This window comes from Cydia amplana, chromosome 13 (assembly GCF_948474715.1).
Source record: "Cydia amplana chromosome 13, ilCydAmpl1.1, whole genome shotgun sequence".
In the NCBI taxonomy this organism is placed as follows: Eukaryota; Metazoa; Arthropoda; class Insecta; order Lepidoptera; family Tortricidae; genus Cydia; species Cydia amplana.
Window position 1 is genome coordinate 5,358,715 of NC_086081.1, and position 13,181 is coordinate 5,371,895.

The 13,181-nt window shown below is 35.4% G+C and overlaps 2 protein-coding genes across 2 annotated transcripts; one reads left to right on the top strand and one right to left on the bottom strand.

The window, feature by feature from the left end:
* Positions 1-2,229: 2,229 nt before the first annotated feature.
* LOC134653249 (heme transporter hrg1-A-like) lies at positions 2,230-3,844 on the bottom strand. Its single transcript, XM_063508575.1, has 3 exons — positions 3,642-3,844; positions 2,916-3,089; positions 2,230-2,424 (listed from the first exon to the last, which is right to left on the bottom strand). Exons 1-3 carry the CDS (start codon positions 3,763-3,765, stop codon positions 2,270-2,272), a joined length of 453 nt encoding a protein of 150 aa, XP_063364645.1. The 5' UTR covers positions 3,766-3,844; the 3' UTR covers positions 2,230-2,269.
* A 730-nt stretch (positions 3,845-4,574) lies between these two features.
* On the top strand, positions 4,575-8,346 carry LOC134653425 (uncharacterized). The gene is made up of 6 exons (XM_063508788.1): positions 4,575-4,783; positions 5,387-5,557; positions 6,304-6,484; positions 6,963-7,028; positions 7,858-8,098; positions 8,247-8,346. Exons 1-6 carry the CDS (start codon positions 4,601-4,603, stop codon positions 8,296-8,298), a joined length of 894 nt encoding a protein of 297 aa, XP_063364858.1. The 5' UTR covers positions 4,575-4,600; the 3' UTR covers positions 8,299-8,346.
* The last annotated feature ends 4,835 nt before the right edge of the window (positions 8,347-13,181 follow it).

The window sequence follows — 13,181 nt, forward strand, 5'->3', positions numbered from 1 at the left end:
CGCGCGGAGAGTTCCATAGGCCTGAGCGCCTACCGCGAACCACGTTCGACGTGTTGCCTCTCTGTCGCACTTGTAAATTCGTACGTAAGTGTGACAGGGAGGTAACACGTCGAACGTGGTTCGCGGTAGGCCCTCTGTCCAGGGTATCTTAATGGAGTGGAGCGAAGATGGCATAATATAAATAATCGGATTTCGGTATTGACCCCGACGAGGCCATCAAACAAAAAAAAATGTGGAATGTAGTCAACGGTATCATGGTTTTAAATAAAAACAATGACTGGTTTTAACAGATAGGGCCAGTTGCATATCACAAATAAAGAAACATGTTTATTTGCAGTATGGACGGGCCCCGACTTTCCCCTAAAAACAGAAATAGTACAAAAAGACGACAATTTGTGGGCAGCAAAAATGTAAACAAAACTCATGGTTTGTCATGGTTTGTAAAAAAAAACAACGGGTTGCACTCCGGGAGTGCCGGCAGAAGTGAAAACTCAATGACTAGTGCAAAATGTCTGCAGCACTGTGTATAATTGATGTTAATGCCATCTAGCGTTATTTCGTCGCATTACTTGAAACCCCTAAGCACATCACTGTTGGTACTCGAGTTATATTAATACCGGTTAGAGGGAAACTCACTAGATGGCATTTAAATCAATAAAGAAAAACTCAATAACATTGTAACAGTTTTTTGATCAGGTCACGTGTCCGTCTTACGGTCACGTGATCTGTCGCGAGTTTAACATTTTTTCCCCACCTCAAAAAGTGCACAGCGCCGCTAAAGAAGTTTGAAAATACAACACTACTACAATGACGAATATTAGTAGTAAGGTTTATTCGGGTAATACCGAAAATCATTGTAAAATCACTCATATTCCGTTGTAGTAAGAGTCAGCTTTCGGAATTATCCGCCACTATTCGTTCATTCGGAAATACCCGAATACACCTTATTCATAAGAAGAGTGATTGTCACAATAATTCCATGCCAGAGGTAAATATTGTTATTATTTACTCGCCTCTGGTTATATATTATCCCAACACATACACTCTATTGACTACTACCATGCTTATAAAATAAAATAAAGAGTGCCAATATAACGCTAAAAATAATGTTACTTTGCAATTAAATTGAAAAGTATCAATATTATTCTCGCCTGCGTTGAAACGCGCTTAACTTTGCCGGCGCTCGCGTACCGAGCGCCAACGCCATCTATCGAGTGTTATTTCGTGAAATCGGTGAACGCTCTAAGGAATAAGGCCTCTTAATTAGATAAAGGGAAGATGTGTGTTTAAGTAGAAACAAATAATTAGAGTCGAAACAATTTCTAACGGAAGGCTTTCGAATTTAGGTCATCAGTGAAGTAATGAAATTAGACGGTCGTGGCCCCGTAGACAACATGCCAATCGCTAACGCTACGTAGCGAAGGAAACGCAACTGTCACTGTCGCACTAATATGGAAGTGTGATAAGAGACACAAAGCGATTTGATGGCGTAGCGCAAGCGATGGTCACCTTAGCTAGGCCGCCAGAGCCACCTTCCCATGTGCCTAATCGCGTATTATCGATAAACATTAGGGATGAACCGACTAGTCGGCGATTAGTCGGCGACTAGTCGGCAAAAAAGGCCGATTAGTCGGCTTATTATGATTTACAGAAAACAGGACATAAATAAAATAAAAAGCCAACATTAATCAAATGTTACATGCCCATTTTACTCAAATACGTATTTAGCGTACAAAATGAGCTTGTGTCCATATTAAATGTGGGGGCTAGTCGGCCGACTAATCGGCCATCCGAGTGCCGATTAGTCGGCTAGTCGGCCAAAACCATAGTCGGTACATCACTAATAAACATACAATCGTATAACGGATCGGCGAATAGTAAAACGGATTCGTTTTATTAAATGGAACTATATTATTAGTAGAAATAAAACAAAACAACTTAATACTTTTGAAAAAGATCATTACCGAACTAGATTTTTAAAGAACCTTCAGGAAAATAAATTAGCCGAAATAAAGTCTTAGAATAGACTTGAATAGAGTATAGTCAAAGGAATGATGTAAATTTTGTGGCATCAATATTTTACAAGTTGGATTAACGTTAAAAAAAATTCTAAGTTATAAATTGACTGAAAGTTTTCATATAAAATAAATTCGTTTCGTCTAAAATAAATTATCATGTAACTCTGACCATACTCATCTTCATATTCCTACGTCTATACATGGTCTATACTGAAAAAAAAAACACCAACTCCCTAAAAACACTCACATGCTTACGTCTCCTCAATGTGAGCTTCCGAGAACAGCTGATGGTCGTTGTATGTCCGCAAGTAGGACCTGGTGAAGTAGTACAGCATCCCGCCCCACTTCATCATCATGAACGACCACACCATCCGGATTACTATGCTGGTGTCTATTGGCGTTACATCTGGAACAAAGATGTGTTATGACTAGGGCTGCCATCTGTCCGGGTTTCCCCGGATTTGTCTTAGTTTGGAGGCCGTCCGAAGGCCGTCTGGGGGGTTTTCAAAAACCGGGACACTTTTTAGAATGAAAAATAAAGCGATTGTTTTTTTTTTCGGACACGTCCAGGAAAAAATTGCGATTTACGCCAAATATCCAGGTTTTTTAAGGGCTTTGACCGGGTTTGGCGAATTTAGAGATGGCAGCCCTAGTTATGACGAACGTGGACGACCACGCGAGAATGCCTTAAATACAAAATTACGTAGCACTTGGCATGACAACTTAGCATGGTCAAACTCTAGTCACTAAACTAGCTACAATGTAGCATAACCAATATTAAAATCTGTATTGTATTTTTACAACAATCTAACCAATTTAAATATTTATATGTCTATAGCAGGTATATAAATGTTTATGAAAATATCAAGTTATTTGTAGAGCAATTTCTCAACTTACCAGCTCTGTTATAGATCTCCAGAAAAATATAGAACAGCGTAAGTGCTGTTCCAGCAATGAGACCAAACATGCCGAAGTCCCCGATGTATTGCAGAGCCTTGCGGGAGAAGTTGACATGGAGCGAGTCCTTCAGGTAGTGACAGTGCAGCATCAGGGTCAAGCCAGCATGGATACCTGGTGGTATAATATAATTACTTTATTGAGAGTTCTATTTAATTTAAATTGTATTACAAACATAATTTGATTTATTTTGGTTTAGTATCTATTCTAGATTTAGTGAACCATTCATTTACTATTTAAGCTTATAAATTATAAACCGGAGCCAATGATGACATACATGTAATAAACATGTTTACTATTTTGTAACATTATCAATACCATATTGCAACATATGATAAATGATGAATCATAATTTGTTTCTCAAACTTTTACTTGTTCATACAATGGTATTTAAATGCATATTGCATTTAAAAACTGCCTCAAGTTGAAGGAAATATCAAATAATGTTAAACTGGACTGACTAGAGGCCTTTAAAGACTTGTCCTTTTACTACCAGGAAAACATACACAGGTTGCTTGAATTGTTTTGTTTTTAAAATAGCCTCCAATAACGATCGACCGTTTCCTGTTTTTTTTTAAACAATAACAATTTAGCTAGACTACGAATTTGTAGAGTAAACAGCTGACTTCTAGTAAAAGTATTACCTTGGAAAGCTAAACTACTCACCGGATAATAACGCCCACATTCCAGCCTCTATGTTAGCGTAAACAATGCAAAAACATATAAATGCTGACAATCCTAAAAATACACCGATTGCACTTAGAACTATGTGAATTTTCGTTCGCAGCATTTTCGTAGTTTTATAAACGTTTCGACGGTTTGTGTCTGGCGTAGTCTTCCGATAAGACTAATTAATTATCCAGACAAAACAAAAAAATAAACACAAACTATGAACTCCGATGGAAAGTACCTATTTTGATGATTTTCGCTTCTGTCACTGCTGTCAATGTCACTTAGCTGAATGTTAAAGCCATAACAGACTACCACACCATCTATGATAGTAGGGCATGACTCTGCCCCTGCCCAAACTGTTGTCAGTAAATAAGAACAAAAAATCTACACTCATCCTTTTCTTTTGGGGCTAGTAATAGTGTAAGACAAAGATAGTATTGTTCTCTCTTTCTATGTCTGAAATGAGACAGTAATTTGACAAACTATATGTTTAACAACATATAGTTTGTCAAAGCACATTATTGTGTACACATTGTGGTCATTGTGTAAGGTGGTCGTCGTATGTTCGTTAAAGACACAGCTATAAGTTAAAGCGAGAAAGAGATATTTTGACCGCACCAATGTTGCGGTCGGGTGCGGTAGTCTATTATGGCTTTACTTTATGATACAATATTTTGGCAACGGCAACACTTACCAGTAATGTCAAATGTTGTTAAAAAAAAAATGTAAATTCGTAACCAAAACAAAAGAATGAAACTAAAAATAAATTTAACTACAGAATTACAGCACGTAGTATCTTCTTAGTAGTTTGTGATTACAGCTAATTAAATTACAGTGTTTTCTCTGAGAGGCAATTTTTTAAAACTCAATATCATGTACGAGATTTGTGTTATATTGTAGGTGGTAATTTCTGTCGGTATTTTGTGTTAGTAATTTAATTATAACATCGTACGATGAGTCGAGTAAACCAGGCTCAAATGAAGAAATTACTCGATCTTCTGAGCGAAAATGGGGTTTTAGTTAACGGAAAGGTCTCGTACTCTAGCACCAATAAGCAGACGTTCTGGAAACAAATTGCTTTGCAGTTAAACTCTGTGGATGGAGGGGTTTACAAAAATACCTGGAAATGGTGTAAGGTATGTTTTATAGTTACTAGCTTCTGCCCGCGACGTTATCTGCTTGGGATGATGATGATTGATTAAAACTATCCTCTGTCCTTCCTCAGGCCTCAAACTGCCTCCATAGCAAACTTAATTACAATTGGTTCATCGGCAGTAATAGCGTGAAGAAGTTACTGACAGACATAATTACTTTCACATTTTTTTAAATATTATTAGGGATACAGGTTATATTGATTACAATTTAGTCTACCCAATCTATCATTTAGTTGCAGTGAAGTAAATCAAGCACTCAAGCCTGTGGGGGAATGCTACTATGATGTTATCATGTTACTAACCCTAACGCACTGGCCCCGACATTGCGCGACTGGCTGCAGCAACCATAGGTTGGAGCGGGACACAGCAATCGGACCTTTCGTTCCCACCTATGGTTGTCACCTTAGCCAGTCCCGCCATGTCGTGGTCAGTGCATAACTTACTTTCTAGCACAATTTGATAGACTAGGGCCTAGTCTATCAAATTGTGCTAGAAAATTTTCCTAGTCACTAGGCAAACCATTTTTTTTTCCTCAAATACTTGTTTTTGATTGTGATTAGTATGTTTTACCTTTTTTTGTTTCAGATGTGGGCCGACTGGAAAAACAAAACAAAAAAGAAAGCAAATATTTTGCTGCGGAAGAAACACTATAATTATAGCCACCAGGTGGCTCCACTCAATAATCTAGAGTTAAGGCTACTGAAGATGATAGACTACCCTCTGGATGATAAGACAGATGTATCAGATCTGGAAATGGTAAGAACTTGACTTTTTAAGGTTCCGTCATACAGGTGCGTTTTCCGGGCGGGGCGTGAGCGGGGCGCGCCGCTTCTACATATAAAACGCTCACGCCCCACCCGAAAAACGCCTGTGTGACGGAACCTTTAAATTAGCAGATCTTAACCTTTTTTATTAGGTTTTATTTTACATGCAAAATCTTGCAACTTAAATTAGACCCTCTTTCAAATTGAGCTGTAACATATGTATGTTAGTTGAGTCTTGAGTGGTATAGCAGTATTATAGTACCATGGAGCTGATCTGATGATGGACTCGGGAGGTGACCACTCTATAATAAAACAATGTAATCTAATTGTGTTTGGGTTTATTAGAAAATTGTCTTGATGTGTATTCGTTGTTTTGTTGTAAGAAAAGTACAGTCAGCTGTATAAGTTTGTATCAAAAATGAAATTGTTGCCAAAAAGCTTATTGTGATAAGGAACTTCTTAACAAAGTTTCAAAACCAGGGATCGGGTACTGCTATTTTTTGTATGGGAACGGAAATGGTATTTTTTCGTTCTTTGCTAATTACTTCATTTCTAATTGGGCAATCTAATAATACGAAGTCGTAACCTAAACACACAACTGAGTCCTACATTTCGAGTATATAATAATTCGAAAAATATGGTTATCTCTAAGTTTCTGCAAAAAACCAGTTCCGATCCTTGTTCAAAACTCTTGGTATCTAATACCCAAAAGTGAAATAAATATTTGTCATGCTTCAGGTCAACAAAGTAGAGATCCCAGAGCCCACACCAGAGGAAATAACGGATTTTTTGACCGAAGGCTATGAAGCTCCCTTGAGTCCTGGTCATAATATGTCCTCGGATGAAGAAGACAATACAGTTTTAGGCAACTTTGCTAAGAGCAAGAACACATTTTGTAATGTTGATAATATACTAGAAGGTAAGTCATACATAGGGTAGGTGCGTTAGTTTTCATCCAGCTCTAGTTTTCGTCCATTCAACGAAATTTGAATATAAACCTACATTGCTGCACAAATTTGTACGTATTGCAATCCTTAATGTCAAAACAATATATATATCTACATAAAAATGATATTTTAAAGAAGAAAATTAAAAATCAAATGTATTAATTGCTAATCTGTCAAGTAGACGAAAACTAGAACATGGACGGAAACTAGCGCGATGTCCCTATATATGGCTTGTTTGTTACTTGAGCTCTAAACTATGGAAGAATATGGATTTGTAATCTATAGAATATTCATAATCCATATGGGTCCAGGGTCCAGAACTTCTTGGCTTTGAACCTAAAGATGACTGGGGGAGGGTATTTTATCAATGAGTTGAAAATGAACCATTGGGAAATATATTGCTTAATAAAGATTGTATAATTAAAATGTAAGCATTCTTGTTTTGTTTAGATGGTGACTGCAAATCTGAACTAGATGGAGAGTCTTTAAATGCTGAAAAGAAAATCAAAATTAAAGGTACTTATGGAAGTTGAATATACCGTAAAACGAGGTGACTTTAGGAAATTTTGATAGTTTTAAAACTGCCACTAAATTATCATTATTCATTATTTTCTCGAACTGTTCGTGTAACAAGTTAGATTATTATACATACTTGTTTACCTACTACTAAAAAATCCGAATAAAAATATGTAACGGCTGAAAAACTGAAATATCGAAGTCGCCCCTGCATTTGAAAGTCACCCCGGTTTACGGTAATGAATATGTCTTATAGCTTACCAAATTGTGACTACTGCAATATTTGTGTTTAGTTCTACCTTGTTTTCCTTAGTAAACTGCCTACAGTGATAAATAAGCTCACAAATAATAAAAACGCGTATGAAACTGACATTTTCAGCCTGAGGCAGTTTTACTATTTTTAATTTGAACCTTATTATGTAGTAAATTGGAATGAATTTCGTTTGATTGAGAAACCAATGGAACAAAAGAAGCCCTACATTATTTGGTTTATGAAAAGTTCTAATTACATTGAAAAAGAATGTACACTGTAATGAACATTGGGCCTTACGAGATTCAAGTTCTAACTTTTCTGTAAACTTTTTTGTTTTGTTTTATGTATATAATTATATTGTTGTCTAAGTATCTACAACACAAGCCTTTTTAGCTTACTGTGGGACTTAAAGTCTATTTTTTTATTCGGTAGACTAAACTGACATTTCATAGTATGAAATGACATTTTATGTTCATACTATGAAATGTCATTTTAGTCTACCGAATAAAAAAATAGTCTTTAGTCAATCTGTGTAAGAATGTCCTATATATTTATTTAAAGCAAACTGTTTTTCAGGAAAAAAATACAAAAAATTAAAAACATCCTTAGAAGAATTTAAAGTAAAATCAACACTAGCTTTAGAGAAAGAGAAAGTTCAACAGAGGAGTGAGGAATTAAGACTGCGGGCGTTAGAGCTGAAACTTAAAGGGGAAGAGTTGAGGCTGCGGGAAATTGAGATGAACAAGATAAATTATTTGACCAATATTGAGGAGGAGAAACTGAAATGCTTCAAAGATATATCCGCTTCATTAAAAGAGTAAGTTGTTAACCCTTTGTCTGCCACAGTTACAGTTCACAATGAGTCTTAGACTATTTTAATAAAGTTTACTTTTAAAAGTTTTTAGTATTTAAAATGACGCATAGGCTGTAGGCAAATGCAATAATAATTTTATTCCTTTTTCCAGGTTGTTAGACCGCACAAGAAATGGAAATGTTAGGTTTCATAATATCTTGTAACAACTATAGCAACCGCCTATCTTAGAACTGACATTGTGTATATACATAAATATCTATTATACCTATTTTTAGTTAAGTACTAATAATGTTCTAGAAAAAAAAAAGAACACTACTTTTTAAAAAATGTGTGTCCTCTTTTATTCACATCATATTACAATATTTATAATTAATATTAACACAATGAATTGCACATATACTTATTAAACACTATAATAGAATTAACACAATTGTCAAAAAACAATAACAATTGATATTTTTAGACAAATCTTGTGTAGGTATTTGAAGGATTAACTTATTAATATTGCTTTTATAAATCCTCCTACTCCCTTTTAATTTAAATTAGGAAAATAACTTTTCCAATGGAATTATTATGCATCCCTTACGCCGCTCCCGTGTGTAAGGATTGTATTCCATCTGTCCAATATCTTGGTCCAATGTGTATATTTGTGTCAAATGAGAGAGTGAGACGCAATGACATTGGACAAGTGGAATACCACCCTAAGCGAGACAGCACCATGAACGTATACAGCGATGTCCCGCACGGAGCGGTGTGCTGATCCACATCCAATGTTAATACCGCCATTGGAGTAATTGACCAATTAACGGGTTTATAAGAACTAAAAATAAGTGCACCATAGGAATAAGGGGTCATCTATTAATTACATCACACGTTTAGGGGGAGGGAGGGGGTCAAGAAAATGTGACATATTGTGACATGGGGGTGGGGGGGATATACAAACTTTGTGACGTCACTTGAACTTCATCAGTAACCGAAAATTTATTTAAATTATTTTATTCGCTGTACATTTAAATAACAAGTTTTTAAAACGATAATAGTTTTTATTCGTTTAATTTTCTTTCCTAAGCAGTTTTGGGTTATAAAATTACTAATATTTATATCGTCAAAAATATTTTGATAAAATATTAATAATACTTCGGTACTTAGTTAATTCGATTTGGCGATTTCGTAGAAAAAATGTGACGTCACACTAGGGGGGAGGGGTTTGCCAAATGTGACAAGGAGGGGGGAGGGGTCAAAAAACCTAGAAATTCGTGTGACGTAATTAATGGATCACCCCTAAAGCGCTTCACGAATTTTACTTAATTCAGAATCCTTAATCTTCAAGGTCTAACCTTTTTTAGGATGTCTGTTAGGACGACTTCGTATTTCTTTATCTAAGCACTTATCAGTGCGCATGCATTTAAAAATCCATTGATTATACAATCGGTTTAAATTCTTTCGCACTGATAAGTGCTTAGACATACGAAGGGTTAAGTAAGGTGTGTGAAGCGTTATCATATAGCTAATTTTACAATTACTTTCTAACAAAACTGTCTCCATACATACCTATTTATATACAAGAAAACTTTTATGACTATTCTTAATTAGCCATAAAGTAATAATAAGTTTCATCAATCATTCCATCTCTAACTTTTAATTTGTTTTTCATGTTTAAATCTTTCGCCGGCACATCAGTAGTAAAAAGACTTACTATTAAACTAAAAGATAGAACCTAACAACGCAATAGTACAATACAAATACCTAACAATTTCATTTCATTTCATTTATTTGTTGTAAAATCATGTACATAAAATTAGAAAGGTGTTAAATAATAAAAATAATGTCGGTCCATGACACCCTGCTAGGGCACACAACATACTTAAAACTAATATAAAACTAATTAAATTAGTTGAAGACAAAATCGAACCAATTAGAACAAAATGATTTAAATTAAAAAAACAGTAATTGGAATTAAATTAGAAATAATGCAAATTAAAAATAATAAAAATTTTAAATATTAAAATCAATTAAATTAAGTTAAAACAAATATAATTTCATGCAATCAAAATAAATTAGATCCAATACTTTTCAAAGTCCAAATACAATTGTATAATTAAATTAGGTTTATAATAAATTATCATCGTCAATAAAATCCTTTACGGAGTAATAACATTTTTCAATCAATAATTTTTTCAGCTTGTTTTTAAATACTGCATGTCGAGGTTCTTGTTTAATGGAATTGGGAATCTTATTAGTAATTACTATACAATTGTAGTGTGGGCTATTTCTATACATTTCTAAATTGCATCTTGGGACCAATAGTTTATTTCTGTGCTGCTCTCTAGTTCTCTGCTTATCTTGCTTTACTTCAAATAAGTGGGGGTTTTCACGAACAAAGAGAGCAGTGTGCAGTATATAAATACAGGGTAAACAATACAATCTACATCTATTAAAAGATCCATGTTTTAGATAATATGGGGCATTATCTATGAAAAGGGACCTTATTGTCGATGGCGCATGATGGCGCTTACGCCGTACAGCGTCGCGCGGCATTGTATTTATATCGGAGCATCGTTAATAATGGCGTAAGCGCCAACGACAATAAGGTCCCTTTTCATAGATAACGTCACATATATTTAGCTTTTACAAAACTCACGAACAAGTTGACAAGGGAGCAAGTTGGTAATTTTATTTTTTGTTTACACGGCAAATGAGGCCGTGAGTGTTGCACAAGTCTGTCGTAATATTAAGGTGGTTCGACTAGGTTACTCAAAGCTTAACCCTCGCTAGATGGCGCCACTTTCGCAAAATTTCATGTTTTATTTTTTTGTGGAATGGTCTTGGTATTTGTATACTTAAAAGTATGTTTAGCGAACTCTTTAAGTAAATATTGAACTATTAAAATAAACATTGAATACTTCATTGTGCAAAAACCACCCTTTAAAGTCGACGGAGTGTTGCTGTCATGCTTTTTCCTACTATAACTCACACATGCAAACAGTGTTTCCGTGATGCTTGTAGTAGACAATTTCACACAACGTAAGTATGCTGCAATAGCGTTACGGTATGTTCGTGGAAATACGTGCAAGAGGATTGGGGTTCAAGACTGGTGCGAGTAGGTAATTTCATTTTGTTTATTTTTGTCCTTTTTGTGTTATCTTAACGAGCAATTATTATATATATATATTTATTTATATATTTGGATGATATCAGAAACGGCTCTAACGATTTCGATGAAATTTGCTATAAGGGGTTTGATCTCTTAGCTAGGTCTGATCTGTGAGAAAACGCGCATTTTTGGGTTTTTATATGTTTTCTGAGCTTTGGTCGGTCTCCCAGATATTCAATCTCTTCTTCCTCGCGTGGGGTCCGCTTGGCAACTAATCCCAGAATTGGCATGGGCACTAGTTTTTACGAAAGCGACTGCCCTGACCTTCCAACCCAGAGAGTAAACTTATTGGGATTAGTCCGGTTTCCTCACATTGGTTTCTTTCACCGAAAAATAGGTATCGGTATATAAATAGGTTCCGGTAAATAGGTATCAAATGATATTTCGTACAAAAGTTCAGAAAAATCATTGGTACGATGGTACGAGCCGGGGTTAGAATAGAACCCGCGACCTCCGGATTGCAAGTCGCACGCTCTTTCCGCTAGGCCACCAGCGCTTCCCCCAGATATTCAATATCATCATCATCACTATCACTATCACTACATAGTATAAAACAAAGTCGCTTTCCTATCTGTCTGTCTGTATGCTTAGATCTTTAAAAGTATGCAACGGAGTTTGATGCGGTTTTTTTTAATAGATAGAGTGATTCAAGAGGAAGGTTTATGTATAATTTGTTAACCCGTGCGAAGCCGGGGCGGGTTGCTATTATCAATAAATTACTTACTTTATCAACGTTTTCAAAAAAAAAAAAATTCTATACCTGATTTTCACAGATTATGACCTTTTTGGGTTCTTCCAACTCAGAATCACTAGCATATTCTTGTTGAATCCTGAATCTGATATAAAAACTATGTCCCAAATATCTATATAGAAGTTTTAGTTTCCGCTACGTCACGCAGGCTGGGAAACATTTTTAATACTAAAACCTGACGTAATGACCTACATTTTAGGATATCTTTTTATACTAGGATGGAGAATACCTACTGACGATTCTTAGTAGGATGAGCCCATGGAAGTCCAGGTTTGTAAGTGTCAGGTATCAGTTTTTTTTAAAGCGCTAATAGTTTGTTCTACAAGTAAAGCAATCCCTTACTGCCCAGCCTCTAATAAAGTAGTAGGTAATTGTAAAATAAAAGGAAAACATTTATTTTAATTTTTTTATTTTGAATTCAAGTACCTACAGTACATTTTTTCATATTTGTTATCCGTAGTAGTCCCTGTACCTGAAAGAAATATAATATCATGAATCATCATCTTCCTCGCGTTGTCCCGGCATTTTGCCACGGCTCATGGGAGCCTGGGGTCCGCTTGGCAACTAATCCCAGTAATTGGCGTGGGCACTAGTTTTTACGAAAGCGACTGCCATCTGACCTTCCAACCCAGAGGGTAAACTAGGCCCGTATTGGGATTAGTCCGGTTTCCTCACGATGTTTTCCTTCACCGAAAAGCGACTGGTAAATATCAAATGATATTTCATACATAAGTTCCGAAAAACTCATTGGTACGAGCCGAGGTTCGAACCCGCGACCTCCGGATTGCAAGTCGCACGCTCTTACCGCTAGGCCACCAGCGCTTCTTCATGAATCATGATAGGAAAAAATCTCTAATGTAATAGGAAGAAAGATGATGCAACAATATGGATTCTAATAAAGTTATAATCAAGTTATATTTTACTTACCTGGTAGTAACTAGTAATAATTGTGTTTTTCATTCATAGACAAAATTCCATTATTTTCAACCACAGGAAATTTTATACATTTCTTTTTTATTGCTGTGAGGATGTCCTGATTGTAAAAATCAAAGAGATTAGGTAGAGTATAATTTCTAATTATCTTTGTAAAAATTAAACGAATACGCTTAGCCCATACTTAATCAATTGATTTTTGAAAATAAGAAAAATTAAATAAAAAAAAAAAACAATACCAAATTTAG

Bases quoted from the DNA above. Each gene is read 5' to 3' on its own strand.
- LOC134653249 (XM_063508575.1), bottom strand. From the start codon at position 3,765: ATGCTGCGAACGAAAATTCACATAGTTCTAAGTGCAATCGGTGTATTT. The intron at 3,090-3,641 runs GTGAGTAGTTTA...TTATACCACCAG, and splicing joins AATGTGGGCGTTATTATCCG to GTATCCATGCTGGCTTGACC. The intron at 2,425-2,915 runs GTAAGTTGAGAA...TCTTTGTTCCAG, and splicing joins GGAGATCTATAACAGAGCTG to ATGTAACGCCAATAGACACC.
- LOC134653425 (XM_063508788.1), top strand. From the start codon at position 4,601: ATGAGTCGAGTAAACCAGGCTCAAATGAAGAAATTACTCGATCTTCTG. The intron at 7,029-7,857 runs GTACTTATGGAA...ACTGTTTTTCAG, and splicing joins AAAGAAAATCAAAATTAAAG to GAAAAAAATACAAAAAATTA. The intron at 8,099-8,246 runs GTAAGTTGTTAA...TCCTTTTTCCAG, and splicing joins ATATCCGCTTCATTAAAAGA to GTTGTTAGACCGCACAAGAA.